The sequence below is a fragment of the Phymastichus coffea genome, unplaced genomic scaffold (genome assembly GCF_024137745.1).
Source record: "Phymastichus coffea isolate CEN01 unplaced genomic scaffold, Cenicafe_Pcof_1.1 PCOF00045, whole genome shotgun sequence".
NCBI classification, from domain to species: domain Eukaryota; kingdom Metazoa; phylum Arthropoda; class Insecta; order Hymenoptera; family Eulophidae; genus Phymastichus; species Phymastichus coffea.
Genome location: NW_026706856.1, coordinates 1,665,681 through 1,685,226, shown reverse-complemented (window position 1 = coordinate 1,685,226; position 19,546 = coordinate 1,665,681). Strand labels below are relative to the sequence as shown.

The window sequence follows — 19,546 nt, the reverse complement described above, 5'->3', positions numbered from 1 at the left end:
TTCGAGAAGCGATTCTTTGCTCGTTTATTCAGAACGAGAACGATTGGCGGTTTTTCAAGATTAGTGAAAAGATAATGAAATAAAAAATATTATAATTTTCATTCCAAAATATATATTAAATACACATAAGAGAATCACTTTAAAATATTTAAGGTTAGAATGGTAACAGTTGCAATATATCATATTATTTATTACTTTAATTAATATTCTTTGAATCGAATGGATTTTTATCAATATTTTTATCAAAAAATTTTATGGAAAATTTAGAGATCATTTATACGCCTGATCTTTTATGAACAAACTATATTCAAGTCATCCTCTAAAATACTTGCAGAATATAAACAAATTTTACTTTTTATTTTAGAAAAAAATCAGTGATAATGAATAGTAGAGCTATATAATATATGATATTAAATAAAATTAAATATTGAGATTAACATGAACTTTATTATGCCAATAGTTCTTCTTGATTTTACATTGCAATACAGCCATTTATAGAATGTAATTCTTTTTTATATTTATTAAAATGGCACGTATTTCTCCACATTTGCTTGGTAATTAACAATTGTTTATTATTATCTAAGTAATTGTAATGCATACACATGGATATATTTTATTTTTAAACTTATTTAAGTTCCATGATAACATATGTCTATATAATGTCAGTTTCATTTAATATAATGGTCTCAAATATACATGTGCATCTTAAAGAAATTATTTTGCTTACACTTAACAAAATCTATTGGAAATATCTTTACTTCGTTTTTTTTGTTTCGGATGATATTTATGCATACGCTTTCAGAAATTTCAATAATAGGATATTATTGTTATACATTTTTCGAAGAGTTTTAATGTATTTTCGACTGCGGTGACATTAGCATGATCATCCCAGTTTCAAAAGAGTTCTTTTCGTAATTGAATGATAGCATTTGAACTAAAGAAGGGCCGTGGTTTTATTTAATTAAGATACATCAATATTTTTTGATTATCAGACGTGATGATTGCAAATAAACAAAACTATTCGTGTGCAGTGCTATCCATGTTATGTACCGTGAAAAAAAAATCTTATAACAAGTGGATTCTTCTCAAAATAATCTGGAGAGGAAAGTCCCTCTTGTTACAAGATGATTTCTTCTCGCTATAAGATCTCTTCTTATAACAAGACGATTGGACAAATGGATTAGTTTCAAGAAAATCTTTTTTATTAGTATTTAAATTTAGCTTCTAAATTTTAGTTCATATGATGTAAAAAATTGATACGCAAAGTGGACAAAAACAAAGCCACTTCTAATATTACCTCACTATTAAAATCTGCCTCATCTTTAAATAACAAAATCTATTTATATATCTCCGTAGCATAATATTAATGGTGATTCTATTATTACTTTTACTTATATGTTTTGAGATATTTTCTTATTCAATCTTATAGAATTCTAAATAAGGAATTAAGCATGCTTAGAAAATTCAGATTCAGTTCGTACATACAATTTGATAGTTTAAGTTTGAAATTTTCATTACCTTCTGTTTTTATTTCATATTCATCTTCAAATAAATTTCACTTCTGATTTTATAAACATTCTCAAACATTAGAATTATTCAAATAAAAAAATATCGTCAAATCATGTCAAAAATATATCAAGTGACATATATCAGCAAACGCGTTCACCTTTATGATCATATGACCTACTTGTATCAATATTAACAATACAGAAACAAAAACAAATAAACGAAAAACACTGAAAATTTTCAGAATTTACGATGTTTAATGTTTAAAAAAATATATACATGTACTGATATATAAGATTGTAATAGAATTTCCAGCATATAGTTGTTAGTTGCTTTCAACCGTCAGATTTACTGTTAAATTAGCTACATTAAAAAATTGATGGTATTAATTTCAGCTCACATTTATAAAATAATAATAAACTTTTATTTCAGAAAGCTTGTTATAAGGAAATACTAACATGTTAATTTATTATCATAAAAGTGATTGCGTTTCCTTTTACTTTCGTACGATTACGTATCTTTCAATAACAATTTTCAACGTCTTCACATGACAAAATTACATTTTTATAGTCCCTTTTTCATGTATTATATTTTTAGTAATTTTTTAATTTTATTTCTTATATTATTATGAACATCGAACATCAATTATAACCCTTCGCTGAAAAGGAAGCAGAATCAATGGCGCGATCCATGCTTTTGTGTGCACAGAATAGAATTACAACATTTATGGAATAATTTTTGAAGTCAAGGCACAAGTGTATTAGAGAAAGGGCCATTAAAGTTCCATTGGATATTTAAAAATTTTTTAATTATTATTATTTCCATTTCAAATTTGTGGGTGACATCGATTCAATACTTGTCCGTAAACCTCATTATCTTTTTATATCGTATACCGACACAATCTGATAACAAATGACCATTCTTTTATTCTTATACTATTTGAAATTCATACTGATACTTTTATTTAGTTGTGTTAGCATATTTAAATAAGTGTTATTAGATGTAGATGTTTAAAAAATTATCATTCACCAAGTTTGAATTATAAATAATGCTCTTTTTTTTAATAAGCTTTATATTATTTTTTTTTGGAGAACCATTTACTACAGTAATTTATAATGGGTTGTGATAAATGGTGTATTCTACAAATTTATAAATTAAATTTTACACAGAATAGAAAATTACTTCTTATTCAGTCAAGAGACATTTTGATTTTCACTAATAATTACTACCTATAAGTCACATCTGTTATGATTGAATATTTAACCAGTGCTTTTACGTTTAGACCGGACGCCGAGGGGTATCTGTGAATGTATTAAAGGATGGCCTCGATATTATGTTTTTTTATGTTTTTATGAAACAATTGATTCATCGTGCAAAATTATTTGTACTTAGAAAAAAGCTCGTGTGATTTTCTGACATATTTTCATGGAGTATACAATGTGTATCCTTTTGTTATACTTGCACGAAGACTTAGAAAGACATTGTATGTATACAAAAAAAACACCCTTTAGCGTCTCGACTAGTAAGACTACAGATTAACTGCGTAGATATTTATATTGCTTAATTTTTTATTTAAATATATGTTATAAAGAGGCAGGTTCATATTATCTAATAAATTAATTATTACGTAAATCAAATGCACCATAGAATTTTACAGGTACAAGTATTGAATAATTTTTAACGATTCATTTGACAGTTTCAAATACTTTTAAATAGAATATATTTTACGTAGAAAACCAAATTTAATTAATTTACTGGTCAATTGATTTGCAATAAGTGATAACGACAGGAAGCGACGAACTATTTTTTACGTTTATACTCACACACACAGCGATTTGATGTGAATTAACCATTAACAATTACAACTTTATTAATAATTCTTACAAATACTATCGCATGTCATTTAGACGTGTTTTACAATGATCTATAAATTAGAGGAATATAAAACTTTTTTATTTAGACAGCAAAAATCAGACGATCATCACTATGACTTTTATAATCTAATTTTTATTATTATCAATAATCGTCTGTTCCAATTTATTTACAGTTACTCTAGCTTAACTTACAATGTTAGATATACTCATATTTAACAATATTTAACGATATTAAGATGCACAAGAAATAGTAGAAATGGAAAAGTGTGTAAACAGCATATAACATCGCAGAGAAAGTGCAAAAGCCATATAGCAAAAAGAACTTTATGATTACCTATTTATTTGACTCTAATTTTAACAACTGGGGTTATTTTCTTTTCAGTACTTTCACACTTAATTTCAAATGTTATTTTAATTATTTACTTTTCAAGTTATCAAGTTTAAATACAACAAGACTTCTAGAACACTTTCATTCAAAATTTGTACAAAAGTATAAAATATGTAGACAACTAGTATTAGTTACACACCTAGTTCTGGTAAATAATGTCGATATATATGATTTTCATTTCCGGTGTTATTTCTCAAATAACACTCGAAAAATCGGTGCATTGGCTGGTTTTTATTATTTTATAAGAAAATCGTCTTGGAAGAGAGAAATATTTATAAAACTCTAGTATTCATTGTTAGTTTCATTTGTATGAATCCACAAGATTTTTTTCTGATAAACTAGTAAGAGCTTATTAAATTTCAAATACAATTTATTCAGTTTCATTAATGTTTCAAATAAAAATGTTTGATATTACAAAAAAATCTTATCTTTAACAAGAAGTCACTTTTTGATGGATAAAATATCATATTTACAAATGTATGATATTTGTCATTGTCAATTTCATTTCGCGACTTGACATTGACTTAACATTACATTGAGAGAAATTTACTGGTCATTGATCTATTTTTTGGAGTTAATGGAGAGCTACACATCATATAAAATGTATTATTCAGTTGAACTTGTAAAAACTATACATAAAATATCGAACAATATACCCAGCAAAATATACAAATTTTGAAAATTGCAATTTTGAAGTTCAATCGAATATCCAATATGGATTTAAGAAAATGCCTACTTAAAATGGGAGATATGATTTATCCCTTATATAAGCCTAGAAACTAAACTTCAATTTGAAGGACATTTTTTTGTATGGATTAATTTGGGTAGAAACTAATTTGTGTATAAAACCGATTTTTTTATTATGTATTAGATGATGTTTACACACGTAATTATATCTTTTGTAAGAAAGATATTTTAGGAATCATTGGAAGAAGATAGCTGATTAGACTTTCATTTTACGTTCGATTTGGCAGAATGATTTTCGAAAGCTGTAGGGATCGAAGTCGTTTCTCAAAATAAAGATACTACAAAACAGAAACAAAAACAAAAAAACACGTTAACAAACTTATTTATATAGTTACTAAATAAAAGTCGACTAAATCATATACTTGATTACAATATGACTTTATCTCATCATTAAAGACTAGTTTCGTGACTTTATTCCACTGTGATCCAGCGATATTACACTATTGAAATAATATAATATTTGGATAATGTTTAAATGCTCAAAGTGCAGTGAACATTTTAACGAGAACTAGGTAGTAAAATATTGTCTACTAAATAAAACTTAATTTTTTCGGAAGGCCACTTCGAACCTAGCTGTTCGATGCGTATTCATGAAAACATTATATTTTATAATATTCAGATGTGCTTATTTACATTGGCGATTTTCTTACTTAATAAGTTCTATCGCATGAATTTCGCGTAAGAGATTACAGAAGACATAACTTATATATCTATACGCTTATATATGCTCAACAACATCAACAGCAATAACACATAATAATATTTTAACGCGAAGTTTATAAAGTAATTATTAGCTTTGTTATTATTCCTCTTAATCTATTTACACAAATTTTTAAATAACAAAAAGAGAAACCATTAACGTTAAGATGCTTAACGTTCAAGTTTAAGTTACATGGAAGTCCTTTTGTAATTGGAAGAACAGAACATTACATTCCTTTCTTTCTTTGTAATAATATTTCAATTTATGCTCTCTTGATTCATTGTTATATGTTCTAACAGTTTGCTACAGTTCACGCATAAAACGTAATGATATATAGTTGCTGAGATTAGCGGTCTTAAAAGTAACTGAAAAATATGTATATATCAAAAGTAAAAATTTTTTTTTGAGATTCAAGAAATTTCGCATTGTGTCTCTGAAAATATCATAAATCGAGTGCGTACCGTAATTATAAGTTATTTCTTTACATATTAATTTAATTAATTTATATTATAACTTTTCGCTGTATACTCACCACAATAAATACATAGTTCACTTTTATAGAAAATCTCCATTTAGATTTCCTTCGATATATAATTTGATAACTAGTAATAACCTTCACAATAGAATTAACGCTGATAGCGGAGGAAGCTCAAAAACGTCAACAATCTTTTCTTTTGTATATGGCGGAAATTTGAAAATACATATTTATTTAGCTTTTTTATCGGTATTTGTGCTTCAATAAATTGATATGACAAAATATTTTAATTGAAGAACTTTGTACCGATAAAGAATAAAAAACGTATGTATTTTATTTAAAATTTGTCAGTACAAAGTGTAATCGATAATGAAAATTTTTCGTACAATGGCATACTCAGTAAAATGTACGCATAGCAAATGAAGCATAGTTCATTAAATAATTTGAGCACAACATTTCGAAAGATGCGTATATTATTTGGAAGAAATTACGTATAATCCTTAAAAATATAATTGACATTCAATATAAACATAAATATATTTTGGAATTCGTATATCATAGCATATTGCTTCAATATATACAATATATTTAATATATAGTATTACTGAGCATGCCAATTTTTTGTAATAGTTAACTTGAAAAAATTCGAAAACAATTCTTAAAAAATAATTTATCGTAGAAAATAATTAACACGCATAAACCAACAATTCATGATTATTTCAATTTGTAAATGAATCCATCAATGATAAAACGCTTTATAACTTCAAGCGTTTGACTATTTTCGCATCACACTATTATCTTTCCTCTCGCTGAGCGCATACATATAATTAAGTTTTACACAGCGATCCTACGATTGCTTTGAGATCCATTAATATCACAACGCGTCGCGTCTATAAAACAACATGTTTAATATTAGTCAGTTTTATACTCTGTTACTGAAGGACGAGAAGCAGTTTTTGAAAATAGCTTTATTTTTAGTTCTTGAACTTTAATTCTGCATATGCTTCAACTTTAGTTCTGCATATATATCATTCCATCTTTGAAAATTTTTCTATTCTTTATAACCGCAGCGAGTAGAATTAAAAATTTTATGCTATGCATAGTAGTACATTAATATCACGACTATGTGGAATTTATCCTGATATATATTTTAATCTGAATAAGAATTATAAATATTATTATCTGTATCATATTTTTACTTTTCATATTTTCAATTTATAAGAATTTTTTTCAATAAATTGTATTTTATACTTCCTCATACATACGCTTCATAAAAATTAATGTTAACGAGGAAAATATTACATCAGTGTTAATATTTACACGTGTAACATTTTTGATTGTCGTTTTGAAAAAATTAGTCTACGGAGACTTGTTTGATAATTAAATTATTTTCGATAACGCGTCCATTTTTTTAGTTTAAATCGTCTTTGACTTTCCTTTTTTTAAATAAACATCCAAAATTTATTTTACCGTAAAAAAATATCTCATTAGAGCTCCTTCACAAAAAGTTAAGGTTCCTAATTAACTGTTTACAAATCAATATTTTTCCAATTAATTTTATCTTAAAAAATATACTTTCTATAGATCGACTCACAATGAATTTCGGTGACGAACGCCTTAGCTAACAAAAAATATTAAATCGAATAATTGTATTGTTTTTCCTAACACATTACTCAAAACCTGAAGACTCCGCTAGGCCGATGAGATTCTATGCGGGTCTGGTTTTATTACCCGAACAAATTTATACTTTATTGACAAAATTCTTGTACGAAGTTTATCAATATAAGCTGAGTGGAGGTATCACGTCTTATACATATAACAACAAGATTCATAATTATATTTTACAAAGATTACACTTACTTAAAATCACATTCCCATCGTATAAGTACATCTCTTTTTCACCTTAAATAACTTTATTTCATCAACCAGATTTTTTTGTTTTGTTTTTTTGTTTTTTAAGCATATCATCAACCTTAATCTTCTATTGTTTGCAAAAGGTTCTCTGCTTATATTTTAATTATTTAATACTGTGACTATGAGTCAAATATTAATGAAGTGGTGTTTTATGCGTAAACGTTTTCATTGCTTTTACAATTCGTGATGACAACGTCGCTAAATCAAACACTTTCCTCTTTCTCATTGAGTGACTTTGACAATTATACAATTTCATCGAAGATCAGTTTTACACGATTTTGGAATGTTAAATATACCAAAAATACAACTGTCTTCATATATCCTGTCAGGGTATTATTATTTTAATAAGCTTCTCAAGGTCAATTTATAGAGCCTATTCACGGAGAGGCTTTTCTCGTAATATCAAAACGGATTCCCACCGTTGAAATAATATATCCCATCATTGACTTTTATTTCGTTGGAAACAACGCAACCAACCAGAATGTCCAGTGGCCTCTTGCTAGTAAGTCTTTTCACTGACACCTTCAGGGACTTCCGGGCCATCATTTGTTGGAGACAAATCTTCGCCACTTTCAAATTTGCTACAACGGCTGTTGAATTCTGCCTGAAGAGCTGCCCGTACCTACGAATAAGAAACGTAAAATTTTCATTTACAATCATTAGTAAAAAATTCGATTATATATTGAATTTTAAGTAATTTAATTTTAAGTAATTTAATAAAAGTTTTAATAACTCATTACGTAATTGAAGACAAATTACCTTAATTTTTTCTTCTTCCAATTTTTGTCTCACTTCCTCGTGCTGTTTTTCCAGTTCAACTCTTTTTTTTTCATAAATCTTTGTCAATCTTGTGCATTCATTAACTCCTTTTTCCACGGTTGATTTTGCTACCTCCCTCTTCATACGATCGAACTCAGCTTTATCTTTGTGAACTTTGGCTAACTGTTTTACCTATTGTTTAATTTAAGTTGATATAATGTAACGATAGTAATATGTCAACATTTTAAACACAAATATTTGCTGGAAATTAATTGAAATTGTAATATCCTAATTTTATATTGTATTTAATATACCTCTTCATGTCTCATAGCTTGTAACTTCCGCTTTACATCAACAGTTTCCCGCTCGTAAAGAGCTTGAAGTGTCTTCAACTGACTGGACTGCGAGGACTTCATAATTTTGTCCAATGTATTGAACATACTTTCGTAATACTTTTCTTGCAACTCACGCTCTTGCTGAACATGCTCTCGACAAACTGCGAGCAAACGTTCGCTCTGACTTCGCGGTAATCCTTTCGGAAGACTATCATTGCCATCCACCTCAACTGACTCTGCTGCTTCAGGTAGAGCCATGGTACTTAGAGCTACTTCACTGGAAAAGCTGAAACAGCATCTTTATTTGAGATAGAAGAATAAAACTTGTTCATTCGAACAACAGCTACCTCTACTGTCAACATTAATCAAATTGATAATAAATATTCTACGTACATGTTTTTACTGGACAAACGTTGCAAAATTTTGTGGCTTACGAATTTGGATTTATGTTTTTCTCCATCAACAGAGCCCTTGGCATTTTGTACCCGTACTTTCTCCTGCAAACGTGAGCCAAAAAATTAATAAGTTGTAAAACGAATTTTTATAGTGAGTAGAATAATTATAAATACTTTTTCTTGTTTCTTTCTTAAAGATTCCAATTTTTTCTCTAATTCACTTTTCTTCTCCTTTACCAATTTATTTTCCATAAACTTGTCCAAAGGCTCGGCGATGATCTCTTCGGATGCTATAGAAAAAGAACCTTTTTTGAGGAAAAGTCAGAGCTGTTCTAGAATTCGACTTTCCTCTGATAAATACTTACTCATACTGGCGTTCAAGGGGCTCTTATTGGAAGAAGCATCGGCAATATTTACAGTCAACGAGGTCCCGCCATCTTCTATCTCCTGAGAATCAGATGTATTTATCGCACCTATTGAAGGTCTTCCCTGTGGACTACCAGTACTTGGTATTAATCCCGGCAGCTCTCCGATCGATTGGTGTCTTTTTGACTTTGAACTCTCGTCCTGAATAGAAAATAGTGGTTTACTAAATTTGTAATATAGTAGGTGATTTTCATCTTTAGATAGGAAATTTTAAAACGATTAAACAAAAATATTAAACTATTATTAAATAATATATATCTTCTTCGAAGAAAATGAATATTTAATTTTAAATTACTTTGAGTACAATGATAGAAGTTGAAAAAATAAAAGGAAAAGATATTATTTTTTTATTGATATTTCCTATTTAAAGATCACAAAACCTTTAAGAACTCACGGCTGGCTTAGAGGAACTTGGTCCACTGCCACCTTTTTCCTTAACTTTTTCTTTAATCTATAAGAGTTTGTTAGATTATTCATATTTCTAAGACATATGTACACAATTTTCATATAATTTCATTTAAATTGAATAATGTAAGTAAACATTTGATAGAATGTGAATGTTATATCTTAAAATCAATGAAATAAAATCTGAAGTGTACGAATCTAATAAAATTATACTAGTAAATAGTCGAAAATACACGTAATAAGCAAATTCAGTGATATAAAATCATATATTGTAAGATGTTTATAAATAATTGTAATAACTTGGTTAATAAACTAACTAAAAGCTGTAAGACCGTTATTAAAGAACGCATAGTTATAGTTTAATAGCACCATAGCTTAATATTCAAAAATAACTATAAAATACCTCGACTTCTCCTTCTTTTGGCTCTTCCAAATCATCAAGGAGCACTTCCAATTGCTTTTCTCTCTTTTCACGTTCACTCTGATACTTGATTGGATTGGCGAGAGCTTCAGCAAAATCACTAAGACCATCCGGTACGTAATCGTTAACAATGACATGCATAAAGAGGTTCGCCAACGGAAGGGGCTGACCAATGTCATTTCTCAATGCCACATGGTGATAGCCTGGGCAAAGGCCAACCACGGGCAGAACTCGATGCCCGATCATTTTGCCAGATTCCTCGTATGCTGCTATTCGTATCGATGCTAGTTCTGGTAATACTATCTATAAATATAATCACTTGACTGACTATTGGTTGAGATTGATACTTTCAGTACTAATTGGTTATGCGAAAAAAACGATCATCATCAAAAGGTTGACATAGGTGTCATATATTTTTAGATTATTGATTATCGATAAATTAATTGCAATGATTTATTCTTAAAAATACTAAAAGCTTTATCCTTTTTAAATAAGTCGTGCTAAGGCAGCGTTTTTTTATGAATAATTAAACTTTCCAAGAGTAGAGTCTATAAAAGCTTATTGTTTCAGCGCTCTTTGGACTATATTTTATTTAAGTGATTCAAATTATTATATTGTCAGAATTCAATTAAAGCTAAATGGCTCTTATATAAAAAATATTATAAAAGAATAAAATTTTAATATATCATTTTACCTTTTTAAAAATAAATGGCTCTTCATCATATACTGGATTAATACCATTATTTGGAACGGTTTTCGTTCTAAACTTCTTTCTAACTGTGTCGGCCGGAAGGCCATACATATCGACTTCTACGTAAGTCCCGACTCTCCTATCTGTTAAGAATTGGGCCGATATAACATGAATACGGACCATTCCAGCAATAATTCCATCTACAGCAGATTCAGCAAATGGATCTAACGGACGATCTTTTCGACGCATAAATTCAGGTTTTAATAAATAGCCGCATCGCTTATTGTATTCGAAAATTCCTAAATTTAGTTGCATAGCAAGATCTAAAGCAAAGTAAAAATAAATTTAACTTTTATTGTTTTACTAGTACTGTTTATAATTATATAACTTTATAAATTAAGAAATTTTATATATAGGATTTTGAAAAACATTACCTAAAGTCTGATAATTCAAAGCAACAAGTTGACATCCTGCGTTCCAGAAAACTTGAGGCATAAAGTTACTCGAGTCAAATCGTGTTCCCGACGGGTAAACTCTCGAGAGTTGATGTTTATTATAATTGACAAACTCCAATGGTCGTTCTTTCAAAAGAGTTGTGGCTTGTTTCTCATCAAAAGATGACATTTCATAAGTTCTATTTTTTCCTGTAAATTAATATCTTAATAATTTTTTACCACAATTTTATTGCACAAATTATCTTGATTTTAGGAAAAAAGAACAATCTAGCCAGACCCAATTTTCGTAGTTTTCAACAATGTTTATCTCTACTGTTATTATATAGACATACGCCTGCTAGATCACATTAATGAAGCTTTTACGTATCTAAAGCTCGTAATACTATTAATTTTATTTCAAAATATGAAATTAGAAATTTGTGATAAAAATTTAATGAAATTGTAAATAAATTTTAATCACTTAAAAATTTCAAAATTGTTGAATGATAATTCGATCAGTAAAAATTCAGAAATTTTACCGTAAAAGTCATTCGAAATTACCCAATTCACATTCTCAAAATGCAGCCCGCGTAATAGAAGGATAGATTCGCTGACCGAAGACGAAAGTGATGCCTTGCATTCAATTGATAATAAGAGTGTGCATCACAATGAAACAAGCGACACCGACGAAATGAAAGGCGAACATAACGGCGATTACTTGAAGAGCCTGGATTGATGTAACCGAGCATTATCCAAAATAGACGGACACTATCGGAAACGTGCCCCTCGTTGTGCCAGGATTCTTTAAGAAATTGAGCTACTTTCATCGCGACCTCCTTGTTGTTCTTGGTCCTCTTCATTTTACAAGTCTATTGACACTTTTACGTAAAAAGAATTGGCAACGATTATTTTTTAAATCATCTCTTATTTTAGTTATTGTAAATGTTATATAAAAAACCTGTGGGTCGACTAGTGGCTACAAAACGTTTTAAAGAATTAAAATGCAAATGAAAAATACGATTTCATCGAAAAGGAATCAATTCTCAAAACGTATCGCAGATGGATGAGTAACCGGTTTATTATTTCGGGGTCATCAAAGAAGGCCATCGATCGAAATGTGGCCTTTGTAAACGAGAAAGTGTTGACCGTATGTGCACTTGTGTTATAATTACATATTCCCTTCTGATGCATATTGTGCATTATACCATTAAACATGTGCTTAGCATGGATTGATCAATGAATATTAATGGAATAATGATATTCTTAACGTTTTATAATGAGGTCAAGTGTAAATTTACATTTACAAATATTCAACGAAAAGATTCTACATGAAATGTTAATAATTCCTATGAATAATTAATAAAAATTAAAAACATCTTACTTTCGGAATGTTCGAAGCTAGTGAAATGAACAGGCTGAACGTAATTAACAAGAGCTGATATTTCAGCTCCAGCTTCTGTTTCTTTTGCAGCAGCTACTTTATCGGCAACTTGATCCTTGTCATTGAGTCTCACTTTGCCATCTTCAACATTCGATTCATCTTCTTCGGTGCTTGATTCATCGTCGTCATCTAGAAATATTGAAATTGATTTGATGTTGTAAAAGACAAATCATTTTTAGTTAATGAAAAATATACAAAGAAAAACATTAGTTGACAAAATAAAATAACGTACCGTCGTCATCTTGCGTGCTATCCTTGCTACCCTGTCGTTGTTGTAGCATAGGCGGATGAATGTCTCCATTTCCTATTTGATTCTCGCCATTTCCATTACCCACAACAACTCCATCAACCACTTCACTTTGCGGAATAATATCGGGTGGGGGACCATTTTCTCCTTTACTCGCTTGACTTTCGTTCCCGTTCTCTTGGCCGGCCTCAGCATTTCCCTCGTTGCCCTCTATTTGAGCCTGCAGCTGTTGCTGTTGCTGCTGCTTTTTTTGGTGTTTTTTATGATGATGGTGATGATGTTTTTTCTTATTTTTTATTATTATCTTTTTTCGCAAGAGCGACGGCGGTGGTAACTCTTGGCCGGGTTCTAACTACAAATTATGAAAAACTGCAGTTTAGTAAGGGTTTCTCGCGACTATTTATCTTGATGCCTTGTCATCGCAAATTTTCTAAGGTTAATTTTGATCACATCAACTTGCAGTAAATTGACGAATATACGAAGAAGCGTGTCTTTCTTGATTATATATAGTATATATTGTAACGTTAGCGAGTTACCTTATGTGTTTCGAGGGGCTGTTCAAGTAGCATTTCACCAAAGTACTCTCTGCAGTACTGAGCAATTTTAGCCTGCTGCCTTGGGTTACAGTGATTTTCGAAGCTAAGTATCACAGGATACTCGGATGTTTTAAAGGCACTCTCTGCTATCGCCTCGATAACTTCGCGAGCTGAGATCTCAGGTACGAAAGTGTAGCTGCAAATTGTTAACGGAGCAATAATTGACCGAGTCTCAGACTGAGAGTTTTGCCTTTTGCCGGAAATAAATGAGAATATTTACCCATGAACAATGACGGGTTCGTCGAATTTACCATTCCAGAAATCAAGTTCGACGCATCGACAGCCGGCTAACAAACATTGCCGGTATATTTCCACCGAACTTTTGCCAGTTAATTGATGACCTGCGAACGAATCAAAGTTATTCTACATCAGTTTGGCCGTCAGGGTGTAAAGGTGTTTTCCGATTGAAGATTTGTTGCGCGCAAACTCACCGGTGAGATAAGTATTGTGACTAGAATTGATGAAATAGTGAGCGAGCGGCTGATCCATATCGTCGGACAGTTCGAATTTGGACACGGCAACAATGGGATTATCCTCGCTCATCAAGTAACGAAGAAATCCGTCGGAGCTTAGTTGGCCCTTTTGGGCGTTGTGCTTATTGGGCTCGTATTGATCGATTATTTCCATGGCGCGTGCATCATTGGCATAAGGATAGAGGATCTCATTAAGACGTGGATCGCGTTGCGTTTCATTCAGAAATTTCACGAATTGCGGCACTGACATCAGCTTGCGCTTCGGATTGCCCACTATCTCGTCGAATACTTTTTCCACGTCCGAACGTTGCGTCAGCGACTTGTAAAAGTTAAAAAATTCCTCGAATTGGAATTTTTGCAGTGGAATTGAGTCGTTCTTGCCTGACGCGTAGCCGGATATGTCGAGTGCCTTCTCCACGCGCTTTCGGTCATCTTTGTTTTGCGTGAACATCTTTACGATGCTAAAACAATGAATTCATTATTGTTTCGTATTCTAATTGAAGAATATGACGACGTTAAAACAAACTGCCTGCGAATTGAGAAGAATTGAAGCTTAGACATCGAAGCTTTAAAAATGGATTAGTTATCATATACGTTGAGTAGTGCTGTTAAAATAATGGAATATATAAAAGGCTTTATCAGTGAATAAAAAGTTTGTGAGTTTCAGCATGTATAAGAAAACACAAATATCTGGTCTATTTTACATTTTATTAATTTAATCGTAAAAAATACTGCGAAAAGCTTGAAATAGCAAATACGAATGTTGAATCCCTGAAACTGTATATCTAACTTACAAGAATTAATTATTACAAAATCTAAACGTAAATCTGAGTTCTTTTTTTTTTTCAAAAAATCCGTTAGAGCACTCGTCGTAATACCTGCGTCAAATCGAAATGGAGAGCAGAGAGTAATTCATAAAACTTACTTTTTGACAGGTACGTTTCCCTGTTTATCAGCCGATAATGTCAATTTTGTGTGCGCCTTTTGCAAGAACATTATTGTGCTAGTATTAAGCTGTGTGAGATTATAAGCCAAGTGGAGAATCTGATCGGTCCAGTGACGCGCAATATCAGCACGAGTTGTACAGAAATTAATGAAAGTCACGTTTACAAAATCCGAACCATAGCAGATAGTAATAGTCTTGTCTTCTAAAGAATCTTGAGAGCCCATTGTTACAAGGCTCCTTAACTTTGGATCCTGCAAATTTGTCGTACGATTTATTTCAATGTAACTACCCCACCAACTTTTAATTTTCTTTCACTAGAGTCACATGTATGTCAAGAAAGCAAATTAGAAAGCTAATTGTATTTAATGAAGATTTTTTAATTAAAATACGAGTACAAAGCGAAAAGCTGAAAATCAAATTAAAATTTCTAAATCTTCAACGTATAACATAGAATTATTAAATTGCGTATAATTATAATTCAGAATCTAAAATATCTCAATACAACGATACGAAAATTTTTATGTAAATCAATGCTAAGATACTACATCAATTTATTGTTGCGAACGAGTAATTTAGTAATAAAAAAAATGTACTATGCATAACTACTTGCAGACAAGATTTTCCAAGTATAACAAATTTATTGAATTTTAGATAAATTATTCATGAAAAAAATAACTCTACTTTCCATTAACTATATACATAGATTAGCTAATTACTTTAAACCAAATAACATTGAGAATAATATTTTTTTAAGAAATCAAACATATAAGTTATATTGTGTTATGTCTAAACATTGAGTATATTATGTAAAAAGTAAAATCATGCTTCAACGTTCAATCAATTCTATAACGAATATCAATAAAATCTTTTCTTGTCAAATAGTATTTAAATTGATTATATAATAAATAAGTCCTGAATGACCCTGTGTACAATTATGCAAATATTTCTCAACTTATCATTAACATAAGTAATTTAAAAACGATATACACTAAATTTAAAGCAAATCAATAAACAAGATAATATGTTTGCATATGTACACATACTCTAATTATAAATTTGCAATAACTGTTAATTTAAAGTATTGTGCAATGTTAATATCCATGCAGAAATGCAATAGAATGATATGCTGTGTTAAATAAAATTAAAAACAGTTGAATACATGCACAATTGATTTTAATAACAATCAATGACTATCATGAGATGCATGCATGCAACATTATGAATCCAAGTTCATAAATTTTACTGTCAGTAATCACCTTGGGTATTTTAGCATGTTTTCCATTTCGTGTATCACGAATTATAGCTATATCAAGCATATCCATTTCGTTGTGCTGATCTATCCAGTGCAAATAAAAACCATTTTTGTCCACTTTGAGAGTGACTGGTGTTGCTATTCCTGAATCCTAATTTCAAGCATAATAAGGATACAATTGGGGTCAATTCAAAATTTGATCAAATCAAGAAATTTTATCTACATTTATTGGACTTCTAATTAGGTATATCACTAGTTCAGTAGCATTTTAATTACCAAGGATATATTTATAATTTCTATTGCAAATTGAACTATAACTACTGCTATTTTTAATTATTTCCTCTTTGATGTAAAATTAAGTGATACATGCTTTTTATGAAAGTATTCTTCACCTCCTTAAATACGTTTATTATATATACAAGTAACATGATAGTTCTTTGAATGTTTGATATAAAAAGAATGATTAGAAAAGAATTCTTAAGGCTTATTAAACTTCAGAACATAACATTGATACTGTTTAGCAATCATTTTAAATAACGGTTATCACTCTTAAAAATGTGAAGATATATCTATCCACTCTCTAATGGATGTACTTTTTCTGAGTCTAATGATTGTATTTAAATTTTGCAAAAAGTGTATGCAACATTATAAGTCATTCTAAAATAAAAAAATATCTTACCTCGTCCCACTTGACAAACTTTTCACCATCCTGGAGCTGCTGAGACACTTCAATGGGTTTAGTTTGAACAGCGTTCTCTGCTGATTTGGTACTTGCCATTTTTATGTTTGATTCTTTTGACTTAGATGAAACCACTCAAAGGTATAAATATTAATGAACTCCACCACAAGATAACTTGCTTAGTTATAAGTTTCCCTATTACAATCTTGACTTGAGCTTACCCATGGGCAATACAATTGCCGTTATGTTTTGGGTACACAGATCTACCTTGCCCAACATTGACCAAACTAAAAAGGAACATTAAGTTTCAACCTACTTGTATCCTTCATTACACAGTAATACTTCAGTAAATACATGAAGCATATAACTCTAGCCAATTAAAAACAGCAACAATTTTTGCGTAATTCTAACCAATCAGCAGTATGACTGAGGCAGAAACAGTCAAAGCACTGCGAGTTAAGGCGAGAAAACGATTCGCTTTAAAATTCGCTTTAAGGTATATTATGCGTCTATTTATTTGAGAGAGCCAACGCAAGCTTGGTTGTGTTTAACAATTACGCGAATATAAAAGCGCTGAAAGAAAACACTGCCAGCTAGAATTTCAACTCTGGCTAAATGATATGTTAGATTCAAAATATATAATGTCTCTCTGTGCAGCGAGAAATCAAGCTGTGTACAGCATACTGAAAGGCACGGTAATCTAACAAAAAATAGCGTTCAGAGCTAATATAACGAAGAAGAGGGAGCCCACTTAAACAAGTTATGTAGGCGCTATATAAATAATGAGGGTGAGGATAGGGAGCTGATGATCACCTGTCTGAGATGTTGACAGGGATACAGAGAGATTGCAGAGGAAGCTATCCGCGGTTGTCAAAAATGGAAGCACTGGATCGCAAGGACGGACATCCTGACTAGAGAAGAGAGAGAGAGAGAGAGAGAGAGAGAGAGAGAGAGAGAGAGAGAGAGAGAGAGAGAGAGAGAGAGAGAGAGAGAGAGTGAGAGAGAGCTACTGCAATATTCAACACTTGTGCAAAGACAGACAAGCAGACAGACAAGCAGACAGACGACGGCGAGGAGTTGAGGCTGCTGCGACTAGTACGGCGCTGGCGCGGGAGCTCCTCCCCGAAAACTGGTGAATATACACAGAGAGCGCGCGCGAGAAAGAGACTGTAACTGCGTCAGGTGTATTACGAGGCCGAGGGCACACACGAAGACTAACTGCTATGTGAATGTGTGCGCGTTTATTATTATTATTATTGTTATTATATATTTGTCTCGGTTGAGCTTATTCTTCTTAGCTCAAACTACGTGTGGTCTCGTATTGCAGACACACCAGGAGGCTCGCACGACTCTTGAGCGCAACCACTACCGCAACTCGACTATTTTTCTCTCTCGGCAGTTCTCGGTTCAGAGACAGACGGCTCACAGCGTAGGCTAGATAGGTTCTTCTTGCCGTCTTCTGCTACTGGCGCCTGCGCTCCACCGCGGTTACTGTATATGTTACTGTTGATGTGTGCGCTTATGACGTTGTGCGCGCGCGAGTATGCGCAAAAAACGATGGCACTATAAGAGAAGAGAGAAGCTCGACTAAGATTTTAAAATTTCTAAAAGAAGGTTTGATCGCCACGATTTTTTGGACGATAAACATACGTACACATGTACCTCGACTTTTTCTGCTTAATAAACAGAAACATTATATCGGAGAAGAGAGTATAACTGACCTAATGGAAATTGATGACGGATCTAATGAATGTACTAGAGCTTTTCTTTTTTTTCGAGAAGAACGAAGCTTTCACTTTGCGCCTGGTCCAAGAGAAGTTTACGGAAAATTTATAGCGTATAAGTGACAACGCTCAGCTTACATTCTACCTCGCTCGTTTAGCTGATGCCTTGGTCTAATATATATTCATACGCGACACGATTGCTATTTGCGAGGTGTCGCTTTTTGAACTTGAATTGAAAAATGGCACTTAACAGAATTTAGTGACACTTTTATAGCCGGGAATTGAATACGTATACATCGAAGAAATAGCTTTAGCATTCGAATACAAAAATACAGTAAGTAGCTTTTCCATATGATTCTTTATTATTTGCACTCTGACACATGTCGTTCACTGCACATTCTGAGAAAATCTATTTTGATTTTTTAAGCGCCAAATTGATGTCAACTTGTTGATACGTAAACATAATTGATCCGCCTCTCTAACGGCAGGTCCATTCATTCGTTCGAAAAAGCTCTGAACTTTCGGCATTTCCATGGTCAAATATTCAACAGCCCTTTTTTTCTTGATCACAGTCAATACTGTCCAAGTTTCACTTCAAATAAAATTTATGTAGCTATGTGTGATGGAAATAAAAATGAGATTGCATTCGACGTTGTAAACCGAATAGTTCAATACCAATACATATTGAAAGTTGAGCCGAGAAAGCTTGCGGGCGCTA

General features: G+C 31.3%; 1 protein-coding gene across 9 annotated transcripts; it reads right to left on the bottom strand.

Moving 5' to 3' along the window:
* Window positions 1-437: 437 nt before the first annotated feature.
* On the bottom strand, window positions 438-18,839 carry LOC131664799 (1-phosphatidylinositol 4,5-bisphosphate phosphodiesterase classes I and II). 9 transcript variants are annotated; one of them, XM_058936180.1, is made up of 19 exons: window positions 18,146-18,839; window positions 17,105-17,391; window positions 16,430-16,576; window positions 15,153-15,424; window positions 14,186-14,688; window positions 13,975-14,095; window positions 13,695-13,890; window positions 13,144-13,510; window positions 12,852-13,040; window positions 11,471-11,680; window positions 11,040-11,359; window positions 10,328-10,648; window positions 9,914-9,970; window positions 9,459-9,660; window positions 9,268-9,398; window positions 9,092-9,195; window positions 8,678-8,996; window positions 8,364-8,555; window positions 438-8,226 (listed from the first exon to the last, which is right to left on the bottom strand). In XM_058936180.1, exons 2-19 carry the CDS (start codon window positions 17,201-17,203, stop codon window positions 8,104-8,106), a joined length of 3,873 nt encoding a protein of 1,290 aa, XP_058792163.1. In that variant the 5' UTR covers window positions 17,204-17,391; window positions 18,146-18,839; the 3' UTR covers window positions 438-8,103. The 9 variants fall into 9 exon arrangements, with proteins under 9 accessions (XP_058792163.1, XP_058792164.1, XP_058792165.1 ...); XM_058936181.1 differs by having other exon boundaries at window positions 18,158-18,839; XM_058936182.1 differs by having other exon boundaries at window positions 18,173-18,839.
* Window positions 18,840-19,546: the final 707 nt, after the last annotated feature.